At 38.8% G+C, this 25,777-nt stretch overlaps 1 protein-coding gene across 1 annotated transcript in view; it reads left to right on the top strand.

Moving 5' to 3' along the window:
- The window catches only part of LOC124717243 (CWF19-like protein 2), a 186,068-nt gene that overhangs the window by 121,841 nt on the left and 38,450 nt on the right, over positions 1–25,777 (top strand). The window contains exons 9-12 of the mRNA XM_047244045.1: positions 2,636–2,701; positions 8,961–9,125; positions 13,776–13,892; positions 22,694–22,849. Of these exons, the coding sequence (XP_047100001.1) occupies positions 2,636–2,701; positions 8,961–9,125; positions 13,776–13,892; positions 22,694–22,849 (504 nt within the window). The remainder of the gene's footprint in view (positions 1–2,635; positions 2,702–8,960; positions 9,126–13,775; positions 13,893–22,693; positions 22,850–25,777) is intronic.

Genomic DNA, 25,777 nt, shown 5'->3' with positions numbered 1-25,777 from the left:
AAAATAAGGTCTTGTAAGAAACAATTCTGCACTGTAGCTATACAATTTTATGTTAGAAATTTGAATCGTGGCAGGGATAGAAGACATCACAAAGATAGTTGTACATTTTCATTGCCTGTAATCAGTGCCTTTTAAATATCATAATCCAATATGCTTTTTCCTGTATTAGTTGGTTTTGCTTGTACCTTGGGATGCCCCTTTTTTGGGAGGGAGGCAAAGACCAACAATCTTCACATCTCAGTTAATAGCGACCTTTCATTTCCATTTAGGCCACGCAGATGATTGTGCCATTGATTATCATATAGTATGCAGTTTTGATCAGAGTAGGGAGGCTACTTTTGGGGCACATCCTTATTGCTGAAGATGGTCTTTCCACACTTTCTCTGAAATGGGACAGGCAATCAAGTTAGGTATGTGGTATTATCTGGTGGAGAGTACACTCTTCTCCACACATTGCATGTATAGCCACTCCTGCTTTCTTCTTACTGGTTCTGTGGTAGTACGATATTAGGTTACACGAACCAAGATGAGTCTGTTCAATTTAAAAGATTTACCTCTGATGATCCAATATGCACTGGTTCTGTTGTAGTACAGTATCAGGTTACACGAACCTAAATGAGTCTGTTCAGTTTAAGTGATTTCTCTATGATGCTCTAATCTGCACAGGAAGACTGCCGACAGTCCATCTATCCTTTCCTCTTATGCATACGAGGATTTCATATATTTCACTAATGAAGTTTTTGATTTCAGAACGAGTGTTCACTCTGCAACAGAGTGCATACTGGTTTGAAGCTTTCTGGCAGATTGAAACTGGGTGCTGATCCAGAACTCAGAGCTGGGACATTTGCCTTTTATGGACAACTGTTCTATCGACTGCTATCTAGTCATAACTCATGACACATCCTCACAGGTTACAGCACACAGTTTTAATCTGCGGGGAGGTCTTCAGGCTTCTGTTTCGTGGAATACACTAAAAGCATATCCTTTAATACCAGTGGCTTTGTCCATCCTGCCACATATTGTTTTGTTAGAGGCTTCAACTGTAATTATATTTATTCTGCAGCTCTGACTTTTGGATTCAGTTGCAACCGAGCAAGAGGCACTGCATCAGTCATATTTGTGTGTGAACGTCCCTCTCCCCTGAGTGATTTTGCAACCTATGTGTTGACACATTCCACAGAACACTTCGTCCAGAACTTGTTGTACCACTCATAGAGTGACGCAATATTCACACTAGTGTGAGGAGCATTCTTAGTAGTGTGGCTATTGTCATTCTCAATTGTGTGATTGAGTTTATGATACAAACAGTTACATCCACCCATTATATTATTACATGATCTCCTTTTCCAACATCCTTCCCCAAAGCACCTGAATCACAGGTGACATCTGTAATAGCTGCACTTGGGTGAAAAATTATAGGTACCTTGTAATCAAATCCCAAAGAATTCTGAAGCAGTTCTGACATTTTCATCCTGTAACTACTACCCAAAAACAATACCTCCTTGTTTTTCTTAAAACTTTTCTTCTTACACTTAGTTTGTAACTTAAACTCTGTACTTCAAACTGTTTCAGAATTTTTAGGGATATCAGTATGCTTTTGTTCTGAGTCTCCAAAGCAATGAAGCCATTGGAGACAGCCAAGATGAGCTGCACTTTTTCTGGTATTGTGCAGCAGTAGGCATAATAACTGCACCTCCAGAAGTGACCAACACCATTAATCCTGTAGAATGTATTGATGACGATGATGATGATAATGAGGTCCCATACTCCAAGGAGCGTAGGAGACAATGTGGGAGACCCGCACCGCCGACTAGACAAGGTGTAGAATATATTAGTCATCTCAAATAAAAATCACACTGACATTCCTCACATTGATGATTCTGCAGCTATTTGCGCCATTGTCCATTACGTCAGTTACGGTATTCTGTTAAAAAGCTGTATTCAGAGGTAAAGGAATTTCTAAATGTGAGTTTTTGATGAATTTGCTCAAAAATGAGAATTACATAATGGCATTTGCACTATATAATTTAAATGTAGATTTTGGTCTCATATACTTTGCACTATAAAATGTGTTTGTAACAGAAAATCAAAATTATGTGAGAAAAATAGCTTTATTTATGAAAGAATATTAAAATTATTTACAAAAATTGCATCCACACAATTTGTAAGAGCAATTATTTTATCTTACACTTCAATTAGTGATGATTTTAGAATAGATGCACAAGTTTGCTGTCCTAGAAATGGAGGATAGGTTAGTTCGCAGCTGTTCCACAGTCAGAAATGGAAATAATTTGTTAGTCAGATTATTTTCATCTAATAGTTATGGGAATACTGAAGCTACACAAAACTAATAATTCTACAAAATTTACTGGTATTATTATAAAACATGTCTTTTTTGTACAGTGTTGTTATATTTATTGTTACATGTAATATCTCCTAGTGGCAGATATGCTAATATTGATATAGTTGTATGTGCTCTAAAATTAAACTTCTGTGAGTATGATATTGTATCAGCAAAGTGTTTCCAGTTTAATAATTTTTCTTGTGTTGCAGAAGTTGTATCACTTGCCACATTTTTTTTGTGAATGTGTGTTCATAAGAAGTTCAAATCTACGATTGCTTAATTTTGTTTCAGTACCAACGCGAGAAATTCGTCTCTGCGGCAGACCAGCAGGCAGAGTTTGTGAAGCTCTCAGCAAAGGTAGTTATCATGTGCACTATTTTGTTTAGCCCAGGTTCATAACTTAAATTATACTACAGGTGCCAGATGTATATGTTATATGGCTAGATCTCAGTATGAATATGAAATCACTCTAGATGGTACCTGGCTAATTAATTTTTATTTATTTATTTATTTATTTATTTTTACTTCCCAAAAAGACATCAATATAGTTCTTGAAAGTGGAGGTGTGGCTCCAAAGAAAGTAGTATTGAACATAAATAAAAAATTTTTTTTAAAAAAAAACTGAAGTGCAGTGTCCATTTCTTAATTAGTCACAGTTTATATTAATTTGAAATTAATATGAAAGGTGGAATATTAGAAGCTTAAAAGTGCAAAAAATGTGTAATAATAATAATAATAATAATAATAATAACAATAACATTGCCAACAGTGGTAAATTTGTGTAACATTCAGAAAGAGAGGTGCAGAGGAAAGATGTGCAAATGATAACTTATATAGAAGTAGAATGTTTTGAGACATTCAGTTTCATTATGACAGAGTTGAGGGCCATTAAGCACCTAATCACCCCCCACCCCTACATGTAGCTGTTACCTGCTGCTTTGCTCGTGTGTCAGTAGTTTTATTATGATGAGTGATGGTGAGTAAGCAAGCTAGTAATTTTATGACATGTCTGTGGATATAGAGGTGTAGAGACATAAGTATAAAAAAAGTACATAATGCCCATATGTACATACAAAATGAATGTGTTTCTATTATTTTTCTGTATGTCACATCCGACAGCATGCATTACATTTTCTAATTATATTTAAAAAATGCCTTGACTCATTACATTCATGCAGAAGTGGAGATTTTAAGGATTTTTCTGGCTCACCTAGTATTGGATATAGGATTTTGCCACCAGAGCAACACGTACATAGCATTTCTTCCTTCCATTTTAATGCCTACATTTTTTATTCATCCCTCTAAGATGACTTATTTATGATTGACATATACAGTTAATAGATCATAATCAAATGTAGTCTCCCCAAAAGCCTCTTACATTCCACTTGTAAAGGCTTTAAACGATGACGTCATTGAGAGCCTTCAAGCATCTTGGAAGCTAAAATGTGATGGGCATGTGACTATTCTACTGCCTCTGTTCCTCCAAAGCCTGCCTGATGTTCTGCATCCAAGTTTTGGTGGACATGAGATTTGTCTGATATTTTTGGGTTTGACTAACTTTTGCAGCTTGATATCTCTTGGAACTATGCGCTAAATCGGAACTACATTTTCAAGACTTAGTAATAGTTTTAAATATGATTCTCAGGCTTATCGTCTGATTTTATTGTTGTATCTTCACCAAAACTCTCCAGTTATGCATCCAAACCACATGCACAATAACATTTCATTTGCACTGTCGCAGACTAATATCTAGACTCTAAGAGGCATCAACCAACATGCCAGTGTTGTCTGTATGCCGCTCACGTATACCACATTTAAAAATGTTAGTAATACTCAAAAAGATACAGCTCTCTAAATTAGTCTATGGTCTTCCTCGGGGTTCCAGCTGTCTCCAACCAATCAGTTCAGCAGTTGAGTTGTTAATGCGTAACAGAGTGAGTTACTTTTGCAGTTAATAATACTGGTATTAGTATGGAAGTGTGGATTAAACACGAAGAGGATTGTAGAAACCTTGTATTCATTACATTGAACCATATTATGTGGAACATATCAAAAAGTACCACGTTTGTTCAAAAAATTCTGGAACTTTATCCACAGAATTTTTCTGCACATACTTTTCACCGATTGTGTATGGTCGCCTTTGAAATACTCTGCTCCACAATTGATACACCGCTCCCAATGTTGGTTACACTTCCAGAAACAGTAGTGGTACGCCTCTTGTTGGATTTCAAATTTTCTTTTATCTCGTCTATCCAATGTCCAGGTCTGCAGAGCATGGAGGATGAGATAGCAATAGTCACACATCAACTGGGGTGAATGTGTGGGTGCATTATTGTGAGACAAGAGCCATGAATTGTCTTGCCACATTTTAGGCTGTTTCCTTCTCACATTTTCTCGCAAAACACCCCAATAGTATCATCGATTAACGGTTTGTCCCTATGGCACGAATTCATGATGAACTAATCCCTCAAAGTCAAAGAAAACTATCAGCATGGCTTTGACATTTGACCGGACCTGATGAGCTTTTTTTGAGTCTTGGAGATCCATAGTGGAGATTGGAACGTGCTCTCAACATCACAACTGTAGGCTCATCTCTCATCACCACTTATGATTCTCTTACGGAACATCTCATTTTCGTTTGTGTGATCCAAAAGCTCTTCACAGATTGTGAGCAAAGGTCTTTCTGGTCTTGGCTATTGAGCCACCGGACGAACTTGGTGGCAACATGACATATTCTAAGATGCTGTGTTAGGATTTCATGACATGATCCAACTGAAATGTTTCATTCTTCTGCAATATCTTGGACAATCAGTCTTCAATAGGAACACACAATTTTGTTGATGTTTCTGACATGAGCATCATCGGTAGATGTTGAAGGGCCATTTTCAAACCATGTGAACCATTTGTAACACAGAGTGCAACATTAGCCCCCATCACCGTAGGCTTACTGCATCATTTGCTGTGTTTCTGTAAACGTTTTCTTGAGAGTCATGCAAAATTTAATGCAGACGTGCTCCTCTAACTCTGCTATCTCAGAATTCACAAACTGTGCAACACAATGTTCTACGCAATACAGCACTGAACAATAACTAACAGGTATACAATGAGGAAACTTTCAGCAGTCACACATTAAACACAGGCATGTGCAGGGATGCCAACCGCATTTCACTGCAACACACCATTGGCGTGAAATAATGAATCTTCTTGTATTTTTTGAAGAGACCTCAAATTCATCTTTTGGATTTGCAGCTCTTGTATTTGTTCTCCCATGTTTAAAGTAAAAATTTATTAGATATAAGTTCCATCTTTTATGAAAAACACTGTTTCTTGTTTCCTGAAGATATATCGGCATCTCTGTGCAATCATCAGTGGGTTTTGTTTATTGAAAAAAACAGTGAAAAGTGGACATATTTTAGGTTGCCATTGATCTAACAAAATGAGACCTAAAGACAGTTTTTGTTCACACCTTGATTTTACATTATACAGTTTTGCAGGATCTTCTGTATGGTGACCTGCACTAATAACTTGTCATCTGCAAAATCAAGGTAAGAATAAAAATGAACAAAAACTGTCTTTAGGCCTCATTTTGCTAGGTCAGTTACAACCTAAAATATGTTCACTTTTTACAGTTGTGCAATAAGCAAAACCTATTGATGATGATGGCACAGAGGTGCTAAAACATGTTTGGGCAACAAGAAACAGTATTTTGCATAAAAGCTGGAATCTATATCCAACAAATATCAAACAATGAAAACATTTTCAAAAGCCAGATAGTAAATAGCTTTTTCAAAGAGTAATTATTGTACCATGTGTCACATTATGTTCTTTAAATCAATAAATATAATGTACTACACAGTTTCTAAAGTGGCCTATCTTCTTCCTCAGTGTTCAAGCTATGTGCATAGCAAATTTTATTCAAATTGGTCCAGTGATTTAGTTGTGAAAACATAACAGACAGAGTTACTTTTGCATTTACAATATCAGTGTGGATGCTGCAGTTTTAACACACACAGTTGGTATATGCAAATAATGCTGAGTGAATCTTGGTTATGAGAATGCTAATGGGGGAAAGTATTGAGTGGTGCTAAAGTTAGTGGTATACATTATTTTGTTTTAAAAATTGTGTCTGTTACCAAATATTTCTAAAAAATGGCTGACATAAAATGTTTATCTTGTGTGTAGATAATGTGAAGGTTTGCTCTTGAGCTGAGATGTTACAAACAGTAGATATTGTGGCATGACCTGTTGGGGTATGCAAGTTAGGCTAAACAGTTACTCATTTAAAAACTGTCCTGCAAACATAAAAATGGATTGTGACTCGTTACAGTAACTGGTAGTTTCAGTTGACATTTTACAACAGTCTTAAGAAATCCTTACCTAGAACATGTACATTTAAAGAAAGAATGTATATATACAATGGTGGTTTGAAAAGTTCTCAGAATGGAATAGAAAAAAAAGTACTTTCATCACTGAATTTTTTTTAATTTTACAATGTAGTCTCCTTGTAGATTAGTGCACTTGGTCCAATGATGTTCCAGTGCCCTGATCCCATCTCGAAAATGAGTTTCCTCCAGGCCTGCAAAATAGTTGGCAACTCCAGCTATCAATTCTTCATTTGAAGTGACTCTTCATCCACCATGAAAAATTTTGAGTTTTGGGAAGAGAGAGGAGTCTGACAGCACCATATTACGTGAATAAGGCGGGCGTGGCAACAGTTCATGCCTTAGTTTGCGTAATTTTGCCACGACAATGGCGGCACATATGTGCGGGCATGCATTGTCTTGATGGAAGATGACTTTGTTCCTTACTAAACTTGGCCTTCCTTCGCATGTCTTTTGTTGCATTTTTTAGAGGAGGTTTGCCTAGTATTCTCCAGTAATAGTTTGCCCAGTGGGGAGATAATCTACAAACAGAATCCCCTTTGCATCCCAGAACAGTGATGCCATGACCTTTCCCACCAAAGGAATTGTCTTTGCTTTCTTTGGTGGCGCAGGATCAGCATTTTTCCATGCATTGACTGCTGTTTTGTCTCTGGGGTATAGCAGTGCACCCAAGTTTCATCTGTGGTCACAAACTGGCACAAAAAATCTTGTTCGTTTCTCCTAAAATGGGCCCAACATTGTTCTGACAAATCCATTCTCGTGAGTTTTTGGTCCAGCATGAAGAGTCGAGGCCCTTGCAGATGATTTTTTCATTTCTAAATCTTCATTTAAAATGTGATATACCCTTTCAGATGACATCTGGTAAGCATGAGCAGTTTGACGCACTTTCAGTCAGCAATCCTCCATGACCATTTTGTGCACTTTTGCAGTGATTTCTGGAGTAGTGACGCATCTCGGCCGACGACTGCACGGATCGTCATCTAAGCTCTCCTGACCAAATTTAAATTCATTTGTCCACTTAGCAACAGTTGAATACGAAGAAGCACAGTCCCCAAAGTATTCTGGAAATCGGCACGAATGTCCTTTGCTTTCATACCTTTCTTTATGAAGTACTTAATCACTGCTTGAGTCTCAATTTTTTCCATCTTCGCAAATCACTATGCAGGAACAACAACAAAGCCGTGTCACTGCCAAAGCTCTCTTCCAAGAGCACTGACATAGCACATGTTTACAGGCAACAGTCCAATGAATAACACGTAACCAAATTGTTGCAATAGCACTAACCTCTGGTGGTGATTCCAAGAGCTCTCATTGTGTCCAGGTGGTAGTTCTTCATTTTCTGGCATCCATCCGTGCAGGTGAGGCATCAGCTTCTTCCATAACTCCAGCCTTGCCTTCTCTGGTGAAATTTTGAGTTTCTCAGATGTCCTCAGGAAGCTCTTTCGCGATATCAGCCATTTCTGTGGTTGATTATGTCCCTGCAGTGGATGGGCACTATTCTGTTCCACTTTCAATCTCTCCTTGTTGGCAGCTACTACTCTACATACCCATGGCGACGCTGGGTAGTAGAGCTTATCAGTTGGGGTCAACCTGCAGGTTTTGTTGAGAGCAATGTCTATTTGTCTGGCGTCAGATGACCTTTACCAGACACGGGAAGCATATTCGTTAGTAGAAAAGCACAGTGCCTTTGCAGAAGAGTGAATAACATGTGGATGTGAGCCCCAGAGTGTCCCCACTAGTTTGCAAATTAGGTTGTTTAGAGTGGAGCCTCCAAGAAGAGTGCAACAATTTCCGACCAAGATAAGACTTCCAATCAGGCGTACCCTGGGCGTCAGATTTCTCTGACGGCTGATCCTTTCACTCCAAAAACATCATCTTGGTCCTTTCCAGGACCACAGTTGACCATCATATTGGTGAATGTAGAAGGTATATCATCGCCAAAACAAGAACTGTTTTATGTTGATAGGTCTAAGCTTACTTTCAATCAAATGCGTTGCTACCCGTACTCAACGTAGGTAGGTTCATAAGGCCACAGTTTGATCAACTTAAATAAATAAATATAATCTTAAATAGAATTTAATACAGCCGATAACTTGTAACCAGCATCTCTATCGCTTACAGCCCTCTGCCACTGACAATATTGGGAAAGTTCTGTTCCACTCTGATGTCACCAGAGATGTGGGATTACGGCACATAGATTACAGATTACTGTCACTAACTTTCGCGACACGCAGGGTGTGGAGGGTGGAGCTGCAGAGACGGGGCGGCCGAGTGCAGATGCGGAACACCAGCGTGCCGTGTCGGACAGCAGGTGGGTGGCGAAGGCCCTGGAGAGCTGCCGCTGGTGCCTGGGCGGCCGGCAGCTGCAGAAGCACCTCATCGCCGCACTCGGCGACCAGGTGAGTTGCCGCCACTGTCTCGTTTTGTACGTATCTGTATCGAGTGACTGGCTACTGGAAAGTCGTGATGAAATATAAATAGTGGAATAGCAAAGGTAATGTATAGCTGAGTCATAGGTAGGTATGTACACTACACACTGAGATGTGCTAAGGTTTCTGATGAATCTTTCTTCAGGGCTAACAGAATAGCTGTAAAGAAGGAGCTACCTCAAAGCTTAGCATCATTTTCATTCTCACTTGCTGACAACTCGATGCCTCAACTGTAAGAAGAGTTTTATCCTTTCATTATTTTTTTTTACGTTCCACTGGAGATTTTCAATTTCCTTACTAGTTGTAGAATATTTGTTTATTTGTGCTTGTAACATGTATGGACAGTGTCAAAATACATGTACATATGTTATGCCATTTACACTCCAAAATATGTATTCAGTGTAGCACATTATTTCTGTCTACAATTACTGTCCACTGGACCGAAGTACCGAGAATTCTTACAATACACACAGTGCTGTTGTGGCTGTGCTCTTTAGTCTGAAAATTGGTTTCGTGCTGCTCTCCTTGCTGCTATTCTACCCTGTGCAAACCTCTACATCTTTGAATAACTACTACAGCCTTTATCCATTTGAACTTGTTTATTCCATTCCAGCCTTGGTCACTCTACATTGTTACCCTCCATACTCCCTTCAATTACCAAACTGACAATCATTTATGTCTCTGGACCTACAAACTGGTAGTCATTTTGCACTGTAAATTTCTTTTTCCCCAGTTTTATTGTGAACCGTGCCATTAATTATTGAGCCATTCATCTAATCTTCAGTGTTCTTGTGTTGCACTGAATTTTGAAAGCTTCTCTCCTCTTGTCTGAATGCTTGTAGTCCGCATTTCATTTCCGTACAGTACTGCATCCCAACAGAGTGGGAAAGACAGCAGCTGGAAGTCCCTAACAACAAGCTGCAGCCTGTCAAGTCCATAGTTTGCCCACAGCGCACTTCCTTTCAAACTCCATGATGGGACAAAGTGGTCCTCACTCGCCTTCATTTCAGACACTGTTCAATGACACACACCTACCTCCCGGAGCAAGGAGACTGACCAGAATGCAGTGTTTTCAGTGGCACACTCATGATGTACCATCTTTTAGTCCTCTTTGTTTTGAATACTGATAGCAGGAAAGCTATTGGTCTACTGAGGGACTTCGCTAGTTTTGGGTGATGACAAAATAGTAGCATGAAAACTGTTGGCATTTTGTGTGGTGCATGACTCCTTCCCTATTTAAGTGGAGGATGTTTTAATGTGTTTCTAGTGGTTGGCTCAACCTACTAGTTCCACAGTCAACAAGCCTTCTTACTGACTCCCAGTATTTTCTTAATTCTTTTATCGTGTGACAGTGTTATGGCCAGATTTACTGGAAACTGTCTATGTGAATTTTCTACTACTGTGGCTATTGTTATATGGCCTTTGCTTTTGATTTTATGAAGAGTACTATTCATTCCGCAGTACTACAACTTAGTAGAAGGGCGCTGATGTCCATGCTGTTTAACGCCCAAATATTTGAAATCCATCCATCCATTCTTCTGTGAGAACTTTCAAACACATAAATTTCTATTCAATGTTAACAAATTTATCTTTTTCAGAAGTTCTTTTCTCACTATAGCCAGTCTGTATTTTATATCCTCTCTACTTCATCCATCATCAGTTATTTTATTGCCCAAGTAACAGTACTCATGTACTACTTTTAGTGGTTTATTTCCTAATCTAATTTCCTCATTGTCACCTGATTTTATTTGACTACATTCCATTCACCTTCTTTTACTTTTGTTGGTGTCTTTTCAAGACTTTTTCATACCGTTTGAATTCATTTGCTGTCACTGACAGAATTACGCTGTTATCAGCAAACCTAAAAATTTTAGTTTCTTCCGCCTGAGCTTTAATTCTCTTTCCAAATTTCCCTTTGGTTTTCTTTAGTGTTTGTTATGTGTACAGATGGACTACAATTCAATTTTTGCTTCCTTTTCATGTCCTTTGACTCATAACTCTAGTCTGGTTTCCGTACAAGTTGTAAATAACCTTTCGCTCCCTATATTTTATCCCTGCTGAATACAGAATTTCAAAGAGTGTATCCCTGTCAAAATTGTTTTCTGCATCTACAGATAGCTGTTTCAATTTCTGGCACCCATATTCGAAGCTAAATCATAAGGTCAGTATTGCCTCGTGTGATTCTGTATTTCTCTGAATACAAACTATTCTGCACACTGTTGGCTTCTATCAGTTTTTCTGTTCTTCAGCAAACGATTCATGGCAGTATGTGTATTAAACGGATGGTACAGTAGTATTCACCCCTGTCATCACCTGTCTTCTTTGGGATGGTAATTATTACATTTTTCTTGAAGCACGAGGGTGTTTCACGTCTCGTGCAGCGTGTGCAGCAGGTGGAATAGTTGTTATTGTAGTTCTCCCATGGATATCAATAATTCTGAAGGAAAGTCATCTACTCCAGGGACTTTGTTTAACCTACCAATTTCTGCGCTTGCTCTCTCATACCTCTTGCAATATCACATCATATATATCTTTCCCTTAGTCATGTATGCTTCTCAAAACTTGTATTTGACCTCTAGCCATACCTGCTTCACTATTTTGCACTTTCTGTCACTCTCATTTTTTTCCATTAGTAATAATACCTTCTCCTTTCATCAATTAAATTCAAAATCCCTTGTGTTATTCAAGATTTTATGGGAGGCTTTGTCAGTTTGCCTACTCAATTCTCTTTTGCCTTCACTATTTCATATCTCAAAACGTTTTCCATTATGTTCTCTTCCCCTATTGAGTCAATTGTGGCACAATGCACCCCTTTGAAACTCACAACTAGTTCTGATTCCTTCAGTTTGTTCAAGTCTCACCTCCTCCTTAATTTGCTACATTTCTCCAGTTTCCCTCTATAGTTCATAACTAATATTTTAGAGTCATCTCAGTCACTACCAGCTGTGAACTGAAGTAATATGTAGTGGCTCCTCACACGATTTATTTGATTTTGGTTTTTTCAGGGAAGCAAAAAAACAACATTGGTCGAGCCCAATGCTGCCCACATCGAAACAGAGTTTATTGTGTGGTATCATTCCCTGTGTCTCTGGTAAAGCCAACCAGTGCCCTTGAACAGTGCGAGGAGATCCTTTACCATTGCTCTGGTGGACACAATCTCTTCAGATCTGGTTGATCCGAATATTCTGTTTCTTATAATCGCCAGTGCGTCACATTCGAATATCAAATGTGATGCAGTTTCCTTGCCCACACCACACATCCTACATTTGGGGTCTTCTTCTATTATCCTCATTGTTTGTATGTGTTTTTTGAAATTCACATGGCCTGTCAATAGTGCAACCATGAGTTTTATTTCTCTCCTGTTCAAGCCCAGGATTGAGAGACTTCTCGTAGAACATAGCTTTGGTATCAGTACCTTGCATATTTTTGCTTTTGGACCTTAGCCCAATATTATACGTGCTGTCTCCTTGTCCAGTCTCATAGTTTTATTTTGATTATCGCCTTGGTGATTGTCAGGACAGGTTCTGATCCAACCCCACACGAGTACTACGGGAGTATCACTGCTGTGCCTTTCCAATGAAAGAATGGAGCATCTCTCCAGGTTGCTATCATACCCGCCTAATGTGTTCATCCGGGTTAGTGCAGAACAGAACCACAGTTCGTTATCAAACGTAATGCTTTGCCATTCATCAGTAAACCGTGCTTCCCGATCGTGTCACCACACCAAACTCAGTTGTTTGTGTTGTGATGTTAACAACAGCCTAAGTTCAGGATGGTAATCCCAAGTATTGCCGATTGTTGGATGACATGTGCTGATGCGAGGGGGTTGCGATGCACTCGATATAGAGCACGGTCATTCTCCCTTGTGGGATGATCAGATGTTGTCAGCCGTAATCTCCACGTGAGCATGCTAGTGCTTACTCTCCTGTGCAATCCAACATTGGGCCACAGTTACATCGAAATGCCCCACAGATCTGAATATTGTACGATTCTACCATCTGGGCAGAAATAGAGCCACAATGTCAGGTGCTGAAAATGCTGTCTCACATGAGTATGCACCATTTGTGATTTTTTTTCACAGTAATCACTCAACATGAGACACTTCTCACACCCCCTTATAAACCTTACCAGACCCAGTAGCAACACAAAACATGAACAACACTATGCATTCTGTGGCCGTTCTACCTGCCACAGAGAACTGTAACCTTAATCGTGCATCTTCACTTCCCTCTGCACATATCATCTCTGGACTGAAGCTGGCACAGTGCTTACAAGTATGCCATCTTCGATGTCCTACTGTATCTTACACCTCACAATTTGTCTCAGTCTCCCCTCATCTGCACAGTGTGAGAATCCTTGTAATGCTGCTGTCTGAGTGAGCTGCCCTTCATTTTTAACCTTCCCTAAGCTATCCTGCTCCCCTCCTTTAAGGAGGAACTTTCGAGTCCAAAAATTTTTGCGTTTATATTTATTTGTCAGTAGTAGTACACATTTTGTCTCTTCATGGTAACTACCGACCAGTACTTCTGCTTCATAATTTACTAGTAAATGTTGTGATTGTTTTGTGGGCAATTGCCACAATGTGGAACCTAAAACTGTGGCTGTTTGCTGTCCCTCCAGGTGTACCTGTGCGTCCCACCTCATCGCTCAATGGTGGAGGGCCACTGTTTGCTCATCCCATCTCAACACGTCTCCTGCTCGACACAGCTGGATGAAAATGTCTGGGATGAGATGCAGGTGAGATTCTAAAGCCTCAAATGACTTAGATACTTACAGTGTCTTATTAGTGCTCCACAGAGTTTTTCTCCATTCTTTGACAAAATTACGTTTAGATTGCTGTACAGTTTTGAGTAGCAGCACTGGCTGAATTTTAATGTAGCAGTTTTCCTGTATTTTTAGGGATCACAAGTTCAGGGAGAACTGCCAGAATTATATTGCCAGCCTTACATTGCTGAAGTGAGGTAGAGATTCAGGGGTTATTGACATTTCGGTAAATAAAACACAGTATAGATATAAAGGCAGCACCATGTTGCGAGGAGAAGAGGAAAAGTGACCCACACATTCTTGTGAAATGCCGATTGTGCTCGCAGTATCTCTCTGCGTGTTACGATGATTGTCCTGAATCAATCTGTCAACATTTTGCTTATGAAACTCGGTGGCTGCTGCCACAGTACGTCCAACTCTTTGTTTGACATGCAGGTCAGATGTTAACGCCTCAACATCTTTAAACTTATTCACCCTACGACGCACAGTACTCACATCAACACAATCACTATAAACTGATTTCATTCTCTGATGAATCTCCTTTGGGGTGATACCTTCTGCTGTCAAGATTCAATGACTGCACTTTGCTTAAATCACATTGATCGACCGTCTGCGCAGGGTTCCATACTTTACACTGTAACAACACAACCGTTCAATGCTAAGGCTTCCCACCAACTGGAGCAGGAGAGAAGAGGCTATGGAACAAGCCAGTTCCTGCCGCATACCAGTGCTGCCAACTGTTGAAGAGTTACGAAGGTGGAGGCATTACCCTTCAGTTAACCCTCGTACTAAACCTGTGTATGTATACTACATGTAGATGTATGTTACTGATACATGTATTACACAAATGGAAAATCTGAATAAAATGCACTGTCATGCTTTCATTTTTCTATATAAACACTGATCTGTAGGTGATAACTTTGGTTGGGCAAAGTGCACTTGCAGATGCCGGTACTGCATATTTCAGGTAATTTGGCACAGTTACTTATTATCCTTGTCATGTGCAAATGAACCTATATATTGAACGAAAGACACCATCTGGATCATGACCATTTTTTTTAATTAATGATGATTCGTTTTGATTTGCCCAGGAGGTGAACTTCAGACCTAGATTGAAAAAGGAGAAAAGAGGAGTGATGATATAAAAAACTGTCAGTAATATCGTCAATGGTTCTACGGATAACATTAAAACATCACAAATTTACTCATAGCTGAAGTTTGTCAGTAGTCGTAAGAGTGACAAAAAAACCCAAAAAATGGGGAAAAATTGCATGGTAAGTAATGGGACATGTGGACAGGGCTATTGCCAGTTCATCGATACAATGTAAATGAGATTCATCATCATGAATGAAAACAATTATTAAAACTAAAAATTTGGTAACCTAATACATTTCAGTATCTGTGATGTGTTAAAAGAAAATATACATGCAAGAAAAACCTTACAGTAAATTGTACACTACATAGTTTATTTATACATTTTTTGAGGTAAAAAGTGTAAAATTAACAAACACATCTAATTTGTTTTGTGTCATTCTTACCACTACTGACAAAGTGCATCTTTACAGAACAAGGTACAAATAAAATCATTATATTTAATGTTATTTTCAGTAATGCTGATGGTTCTATTTGCAGTGTTACACATACAATATTTTTTTTATATTGTTATGCCTCTTTTTTCCCCTTTTCCCAACTTAGAATTGCTAGTCAGATTGAAACCAGGCACCATTAATATAAAAATTAAAAAGTAATGGTGATCCAAACAGTGGTTTTTTTCATCAAACCAACAGAGGTCACTGGTTCCTGGGAAATTTAATCAAGGATGATCTTGGATAAGTGAGACAGATACCAGGTCCTGTCATTTTAATGCCCTAATACCTCCGTAAGTGAGAAGGCTGATGCTTCTGCAAGTGAGAGCATTCGACCTGACCTGACACCTCTCTAAGTAAGGCTCCCTTCCTGGAAAATGTAAGCAGCATTCAGCATTCAGTTTGCCTGCACATCCCTTTCAAATATAAAGGATGCCGCCCCCCCCCCCCGACACACACACAAATGCACACTCTTTAAAGACAGATTCCATACACCAAAACAGGAGAAAAAGACCTCTTCTACTGCAAGCTCTTTGCTTTCCATATTTTGAGAAGAGGTAGTGTGAACCAAAACAAGAAAAAAAGTGCAGTAAACATGGGCTCTAAAGTGCATACCTGAAGAGCTATGACCACTTGTTCACTAGAAGAGGCCTGTTTCCCACTAGTGGAGATTAACAAGTGCTCATATCTCTTAAACTGGTGTTTTTTATTGAGGTGTCCTGTATGTAAATGAGTGTTGTCATTGTGTTGGCAGAAGAGCCAACACTGTGTTGCTAGAGGAGGCCGAAATGCACGCGTTTAATTACACGCAGACTGGCGTGAGGTCTGGAACAGTTAAGGGAATGTATAGTAGCAAATAAAGTACGTAGTGGATGTAATACTTAACTTTAATCCACAATTGTAGAACATCTCTCGTTACTGTACATGCTTCACAATATTAATTATCAAATGCTATGGTGCCTTGCTAGGTCGTAGCAAATGACGTAGCTGAAGGCAATGCTAACTATCGTCTCGGCAAAGGAGAGCATATTTGTCAGTGTAGCATCGCTAGCAAAGTCTGCTGTACAACTGGGGCGAGTGCTAGTAAATCTCTCTAGACCTGCCGTGTGGTGGTGCTCGGTCTGCTATCACTGACAGTGGCGACACGCGGGTCCGACGTATACTAATGGACCGCGGCCGATTTAAAGGCTACCACCTAGCAAGTGTGGTGTCTGGCAGTGACACCACAGTCATATTTCTTTTTCTTCTGCTACTGTTGCTGAGACTGACAAAAGATATCTTGTGACCGCTTTGCCTGCATTATACTGTGTCTCCTCTAATTTTTATTGATATACATCAACCTGGCAAAGCATGGCTCATGAGCCGTTACCCTCCAACAAGTACTTCCCCCTGAAACTCTTCTACATTAACCAGTACTGTCAGCCATTGTGTATCGTGATCCCTGTCTGCACTCTGCGCATAAATGTCATAAGACATAAACTATATTTGTCCTGTACTGTTGCACATACATTAATGATATACTTGGTCTTGACAAACTCTGGCGATATTCATTTTCATTTGTGTTGCACCAAAACCGAGCGGACTGTTGAGTGACTCGTTGGTCACTGCATTATACTGAACAGATTTAATGTTCTTCATTGAAGAAAATGTACTTTTACAAATATATGTTGACCAGAAAGTAGATTTTACTATAAGAGCGAAGTTTGCGAGTTTTGGGTACCTATCTTGTTGCACGACTTCATAAATTGCCTCTTTCTCTTCTGGATAACATCAATGGATCATTTTGTAAACTGCACACTTCATTTTGAGGATCACTTGTAACATTTCCAAGACTAATTTTCATTGGATTTTTGAAGAGTGTATGACTTCGACACACACTGGAGACCTCATCAATAGAAGAAGTAAATCATGAAAAATACAGGGTTTTACAAAAAGGTACGGCCAAACTTTCAGGAAACATTCCTCACACACAAATAAAGAAAAGATGTTATGTGGACATGTGTCCGGAAACGCTTAATTTCCATGTTAGAGCTCATTTTAGTTTCGTCAGTATGTACTATACTACACTCAATGGAGCACGTTATCGTGATTTCATACGGGATACTCTACCTGTGCTGCTAGAACGTGCCTTTACAAGTATGACACAACATGTGGTTCATGCAAAATGGAGCTCCTGCACATTTCAGTCGAAGTGTTCGTACGCTTCTCAATAACAGATTCGATGACCGACGGATTGGTAGAGGCGGACCAATTCCATGGCCTCCATTCTCTCCTGACCTCAATCCTCTTGACTTTCATTTATGGGGGCATTTGAAAGCTCTTGTCTACGCAACCCCGGTACCAAATGTAGAGACTCTTTGTGCTCGTATTGTGGACGGCTGTGATATAATACGCCATTCTCCAGGGCTGCATCAGCGCATCAGGGATTCCATGCGACGGAGGGTGGATGCATGTATCCTCGTTAACGGAGGACATTTTGAACATTTCCTGTAACAAAGTGTTTGAAGTCACATTCTGTTGCTGTGTTTCCATTCCATGATTAATGTGATTTGAAGAGAATCAATAAAATGAGCTCCAACATGGAAAGTAAGCGTTTCCGGACACATGTCCACATAACATATTTTCTTTCTTTGTGTGTGAGGAATGTTTCCTGAAAGTTTGGCCGTACGTTTTTGTTACACCCTGTATACACCATGTATTCTTGTTTCAGTTCGCAGCAACTGAGGAAAGGGTACAAATTTTCATTTAGTTGCAATTTAAGCAATGTAAGTTTACACTGGAATCCATTAATATCTAAAAACATACCGAAAATAGTGCATTGCTTTCCTTGCAAATGCAAATACAATTTGTTTAAATGGTCTGTAAAGTCAAAATCTGTTGGAAGTCTGAATTTTGCTAAAAAAGTTAATCATTCACCTTATTTTCAAATTGTGTAATATTCAATTTCACTTCTTTATTCACAAAACTTGAGAGGTTTCTATCTAACAGTAAGTAGGAGAGGGGGAAAAAGACTAGCTAAACATTTTCCTGCTCTCAAGCAATGAATTTCAAATGAGGAAATACATCTCCATATTCCACATCAACTCTTCCAAAAATTGTTTAATTTTTAAATGAGACTGTGATCGATTTCTTTTGAGTATTACGTCCATAATTTTCACTACATCTTTCATTGTGGACAGCATTCAGACACTTTGCCCATTTCGTGCTTCAATATGTATAATGCAGTGAAAAGTTAAATAATTTATTCCATGTTTTCTTAATTGACCAATGAAATCATTTTCAGTATTGGCCACACCTGGTGCAAATTACACATCATTTTTTAAAACCACAAATTTTATCAACACACCTTTTAACTACATTAAATGTATCCAACCTTGTGGCTCTGAGCAATGGAGCTAAAGTGTATAATACTTCAAACACATAAAGTCGTCCATTATTAAGCAGATAAAAATTAGTAGCTGATGAACGTCTGTCCAATCATCACTCTTGTCCACACAACAGGAATAATATTAACCATTGTTTTTAGTCTCTTTTCTGTGCTATCTTCCATCCCAAAAATGTACATTCTACAGTGTTAGTTGATGAAGCAGCTGTTATAAAGTGCTTAGAGGCATCATCTTAACCAAATGCTTTTGTCATTTTCTATTGGACATTCTTTTATGAATAAGCTATCCCTGTAGCATTTTGGAGCTTTTGCTAATTTGAAGCCTACTGCATATGATGCAGTTAAAATCATTTCTTTAAGACTTGATCATTCAGGAAACCTTTTTTAAGTTACCCACTAAAAGCACATTGTTCATCATGCGCAGGGCTGACTTAAGGGCTAAATGACACGAGCCATTCTTTGGGGCATCGAGCTAAGAGGGTTGTCAGAGGCATGGCAATTATAAGGTATCTGAGCAGGATGTATCACAATTAGTAGTGGCCACTGGGAGTGCCGTGCCAAGAGGGCCACCCAAATGCAAGATTTGCACACAGTGTATATCACAGTTAGTAACAAAAACGAGTGAAAGTATATGAGGGTTACGGGAAGAAGGGACCAAATAATAAGTCAGTTGTGTAGAAAAATGTTCTCAGACCAGCCCTGGTCACTAGGGTAGTACCTGTGTGTTGTTTCATGGAACAAAAAGAAATGTTGAGAAATATTAACTACCTTTGTTTTGACCTACACATTTTTTACATATGAAACATTAGGGTTTTTCATTAGAATTGGTTACAAGAAAGTACGTAATTCCTCACTTGTCATTGTACACATATTTTTTCAGTTTTATTTCTGTTTCATATTCTAATGGACCCTAATAGAAAAACAGTCACAGTAAAAACCAGTATCGAAATCAGAATAATAGCCAGTGACAGCCTACACAATAGCACAAAATTCAGGAGAGTAAACACCAAGAGCAAGCTTACTAATGAAATAACAATGCCTCTTCGAAATTGGACAGCGAATGAAGGTGCAACAGTCTTCGGTTTAAAGAAACAGCCGAAGAGACGATGTCCCACTCGATTGCTGATAAACGGGTGAACCAAAGGCAACAGCTAGGCCATGACGACAACACATGAGTTCAGTTGGAGGGGGAAGTGCTCACTGGCAGGGAATGATTCGTGAGCCACACTTTGCCAGACCTGCTACGCATGGTACAAAGATGTGAATTAACCTCTCTTTTCATCCTCTCTATTCCACAGCTACCAGGAGAAGATGAATGAAATCTGGCTTGTTCCTTTATTTTAAGACAAGGGTAGATGAGATGGTTGCAGATATGAAGTTGTTCAAATTGTCACCTAATTGATAGTAAGAAATACTTTGTGAGAAAAATATTCTAAAAACAATACCTAGAATCACAAAACTTAATAAGAAGTGTAATGTCACAATCAGGGGAGGTGTGATATATTACAGTACATAGTATTAACAATGTAGGAAAAGGCAGATTGCTACTTATCGTCAAGATAACATGCTAAGCTGCATACAGACACAATTAAAAAGACGCTTACACATAAGCTTGACTGCCAACTCTGGCAGCTCAGGCCAGAATTCTATAATGTCTTACCTCTTTTATGTCTGATGTCAGACCCAAAGTATCACACTGAAGAATTATTGTTTAATTTTGTCCCATTTTTATATTTTTCATCATAATATTCTGTAGAAATACAAAGTGTATCTATTATCAGGCTTAATTATTCCAAATAGTTGTCTCCATTGTGATGACCACCTCATGTGCCCAAATGGCGGCTTGGAAGATTTCTTTGGGGCTTACACCCATAAAAATTCAGGTGCCACTAACTTGACCAAAAGGCAGATGAATACAGTTACATGTGCATCCTCTCCGCCATTCCTTTCCATTTTCTCTTGGTCTCAGCTTGTTCAGCTTCTGAGTAGACCCCGATGAGACAAAGTTTGAATGAAATTGCTTATCAGTTCTCATTATTTTGAAGAAAGTTATATTGATTTTTCAGAAGGAAAACATTGAGAATCAATGCAGTATGTGTCAGCCGTCTGTGGAGATTATGCATAAAGCAGATACCTTGACCTGATACATCAAGATTCTCCACACTATTGACTGAAATCATTTCTTTGAAAAGGTTGAAGCAGAATTAAGGAATAGGCAGAAACAAAAATAATCTATAGTGTGATCTCAGAGAGGTATGAAACTGACTGGATATCTGTGACATTACCAGCATAGTGAGAGTAAAGTAGCACCTTAAAAATTGCCCTGTTCTGCATTACAATGTACTGAACAGAGGCTCATATCCCAAAAGAGGTTGTTGTGTATTAGACAAATTGTGTGCCTCATTATTAAATTATAATCTGTAAAAGGAAATCAAGTTGCATTCTGCGAAATTAAGTACATGTACTTGTGACCAATTATTCTCCCCCCCCCCCCCCCCCCCCACCCACCCACCCAAAAAAAAAGAAAGAAAGAGAGAGAGAAAGAGAAAGAGGTTATCAGTAAATCATTTTGTGAATGTACATATCAATAAAAGAACAAAGTATTACATGCCACTTACAATAATGTTATTGTTAATACTATACTGGTACCTTCAAACAGGTGCAGTAGTTCAAAATATGATAATAGCAAGACTTTGCAGTGTAGCTGTTACTATTAATGTTGGTTACATTTAATTACACTCGTATAACAGTTGTATGATGATGTACTAACCACATTTATCTTTTGGACACCATCACCAAAGCTGCAGTGACTGCTTTATATTCAAAAAGCACTATTTTTGTACACCACATTTTAGGAATGAAACAGTGTAAAGTCCAGTATGGAAGAACAACAATATTATGAAAGGTTAGATTGCTGCTCACCATTGACATTGAGTCGTAGACAGGCACAAAGAAAAGACTCATAAATGTTTAAGATTTTGGCCGAAACTCCTTAGTCGGAAATAGAAAATGCACATACATTCACATTACTCACACACACAAGCGCACAAGTGGTCATGTGTGTTTGTGAGGTGCTTGAATGTCTGTGTACTTTCTGTTGCAGGAGGAGGCCATTTTGCCGAAAGCTTAAAACATGTAGCATTCCTTTCATCTTGCCTGTTGATGACTCAGTGCCGTCTCTGTATGGTGAGTAGCAATCTTTCTTTTCAATAACATTGACATTTTAGGAATGAATTTTTGTCACCATTTGTAAGATAACATGTGATACGTTTTCATACCTCAGTAACCCCTACTAATCGGTTATGTTAATGCTTTCAAATACAAGATCAATCTCCTCAAAAGCTTATCTAACCTCCATTAAAACATGCTAGCATTGTAGATATAACAGCACATCTTCAGGGCAGAATGGTGGTCTGCAGAATACTAATTGCTGCACCCAGGCGAATATTTCCTCTCACTAAGCAGCCACAATCTCCAGTATGTGCTGAAGAAGAGCGTCGCCATTTAATGTGGCTCTCCATGTGCCCAATAAAAATAAAACCAACCTACAATATTTGAACTTATGTACTATACATATTGTTTTATATTATTATTTTCTTATTGTATAAATTACTGCTGTTGTGAGTATTGTTCTGTTGTAAGAAAATATAAGGATATGAATTACTCCCTTGAGGTGCTACATATCACTTCAGCTTTTTGGTGCAGATTTATTCACTATGTCTCAGGACCCAAAGTGTGAAAGAGTAATTTTGAGATTTTTAAGATGTTCTTTTTTAGTAATTTAAATGTTCCCCTTATTGCAGAGATTTCGCAAGGCCCTGGTGGCGATGTTTTTGGGGCGAGGACTGGACGTCGTGTTCTTTGAGACGGCAGTACACCTGAGCAAGATGCCTCACATGGTGCTGGAGTGCGTCCCAGTTCCAAAAGAGGCAGGAGACATGGCTCCTGTCTACTTTAAGGTAATACTTTCAGATGAAGTGTTGTTGTTGTTGTGGTCTTCAGTCCAGAGGCTGGTTTGATGCAGCTCTCCATGCTACTCTATCCTGTGCAAGCTTCTTCATCTCCCAGTACCTACTGCAACCTACATCCTTCTGAATCTGCTTAGTGTATTCATCTCTTGGTCTCCCTCTACGATTTTTACCCTCCACGCTGCCTTCCAATACTAAATTGGTGATCCCTTGATGCCTCAGAACATGTCCTACCAACCGATCGCTTCTTCTAGTCAAGTTGTGCCACAAATTTCTCTCCAATAACATTCAATACCTCCTCATTAGTTATGTGATCCACCCATCTAATCTTCAGCATTCTTCTGTAACACCACATTTCAAAAGCTTCTATTCTCTTCTTGTCTAAACTATTTATCGTCCATGTTTCCCTTCCATACATGGCTACACTCAATACAAATACTTTCAGAAACGACTTCCTGACACTTAAATCTGTACTCGATGTTAACAAATTTCTCCTCTTCAGAAACACATTCCTTGCCATTGCCAGTCTACATTTTATATCCTCTCTAATTTAACCATCATCATTTATTTTGCTCCCCAAATAGCAAAACTCATTTACTACTTTAAGCATCTCATTTTCTAATCTAATTCCTGCAGCATCACTCGATTTAATTCGACTACATTCCATTATTCTCATTTTGCTTTTGTTGATGTTCATCTTATATCCTCCTTTTGAGACACTGTCCATTCCGTTCAACTGCTCTTCCAGGTCCTTTGCTGTCTCTGACAGAATTACAATGTAATCGGTGAACCTCAAAGTTTTTATTTCTTCTCCATGGATTTTAATTCCAACTCCAAATTTTTCTTTTGTTTCCCTTAGTGCTTGCTCAATATACTGATTGAATAACATCGGGGATAGGCTGCAACCCTGTCTCACTCCCTTCCCAATCACTGCTTCCCTTTCATGCCCCTCGACTCTTATAACTACTATCTGGTTTATGTACAAATTGTAAATAGCCTTTCGCTCCCTGCATTTTACCCTTGCCACCTTCAGAATTTGAAAGAGAGATTTCCAGTCAACATTTTCAAAAGCTTTCTCTAAGTCTACAAATGCTAGAAACATAGGTTTGCCTTTCCTTAGTCTATTTTCTAAGATAAGTCGTAGGGTCAGTATATTCTGAAAAACAACTGAGCAGCTCAATCCTAAGCAGGACAAACTTGATTACTTTCTGATGAATTTACTACAAAGTGTGAACCATGACTTCATCAAGTTTGTGCAGAAGCTGTTACGCATGTTTCAGGAAACACAGCAGTTGAAAGAGGCTTTTCTGTTAACAAGGAAGTTTTGATTGGAAACTTAGAAGGTGATACAGTTGTTGCAGAAAGAAGTGTTTACAATGCAATATAATAGTTAGCCCCCCCACGAACCATGGACCTTGCCGTTGGTGGGGAGGCTTGCATGCCTCAGCGATACAGATAGCCGTACCGTAGGTGCAACCACAACAGAGGGGTATCTGTTAAGAGGCCCTGCTGTTATTCAATCTGTATATTGAGCAAGCAGTAAAGGAAACAATAGAAAAATTTGGAGTAGGTATTAAAATCCATGGAGAAGAAATAAAAACTTTGAGGTTCGCCAATGACATTGTAATTCTCTCAGAGACAACAAAGGACTTGGAAGAGCAGTTGAACGGAATGGACAGTGTCTCGAAAGGAGGATATAAGATGAACATCAACAAAAGCAAAATGAGGATAATGGAATGTAGTCGATTTAAATCAGGTGATGCTGAGGGAATTAGATTAGGAAATGAGACACTTAAAGTAGTAAAAGAGTTTTGCTATTTGGGGAGCAAAATAACAGATGATGGTCGAAGTAAAGAAGATATAAAATGTAGACTGGCAATGGGAAGGAAAGTGTTTCTGAAGAAAAGAAATTTGTTAACATCGAGTATAGATTTAAGTGCCAGGAAGTCGTTTCTGAAAGTATTTGTATGGAGTGTAGCCATGTATGGAAGTGAAACATGGGCAATAAATAGTTTGGACAGTAAGAGAATAGAAGCTTTCGAAATGTGGTGCAACAGAAGAATGCTGAAGATTAGATGGGTAGATCACGTAACTAATGATGAAGTATTGAATAGAATTGGGGAGAAAAGGAGTCTGTGGCACAACTTGACTAGAAGAAGGGATCGGTTTGTAGGACATATTCTGAGGCATCAAGGGATCACCAATTTAGTACTGGAGGGCTGCGTGGAGGGTAAAAATCATGGGAGGAGACCAAGAGATGAATACACTAAGCAGATTCAGAAGGATGTAGGTTGCAGTAGGTACTGGGAGACGAAGTAGCTTGCACAGGATACAGTAGCATGGAGAGCTGCATCAAACCAGTCTCAGGACTGAAGACCACAACAACAACAACAACAACAACAACAACAATAGTTAGGTGCTTTACTAAATAGCGATAAACAACTGAATGTGGACATTACAAAGTCAACAATACTAGCTGTGAAGAATGCTTCATCAAAAAGAGTAGTAGCCTTGAAAAAGAAGAAATCTAATGAAAATGAATTGGCCAATCTTGAAAGAAGAATAGTTGAAGAAATAAAAGAACTGACAAATTAAAAAAGTGTATTATTGACAACACAAAACAAGAGGCAGATGTTTTATATGCTGAAGTTGCCAATTTTAGCTGAGAAACTTTACTGTGAAGTTTAACATTTGACATAAATTTTGTACCTTCAAAAGGGTTACATTGTCTTAACAGAAATTGTAAGTTCTCATTGCATTACTGTGTTCCAAATCCATTTCAGTGCTGATCCTCATACAATGTTCCCAGTACTTTGTAATTAAATTGGCACTAATACCTTTACTTCTATTTATTTGACAAATGCACAATACAAAAACATACAATCTATTAATCGAAACAGTCCCTTAGCTTACGCCACA

Source organism: Schistocerca piceifrons, chromosome 9, assembly GCF_021461385.2.
Source record: "Schistocerca piceifrons isolate TAMUIC-IGC-003096 chromosome 9, iqSchPice1.1, whole genome shotgun sequence".
NCBI lineage: Eukaryota > Metazoa > Arthropoda > Insecta > Orthoptera > Acrididae > Schistocerca > Schistocerca piceifrons.
Note: the sequence above shows the minus strand (reverse complement) of the source record. Positions and strands in the feature narration are given on the sequence as shown.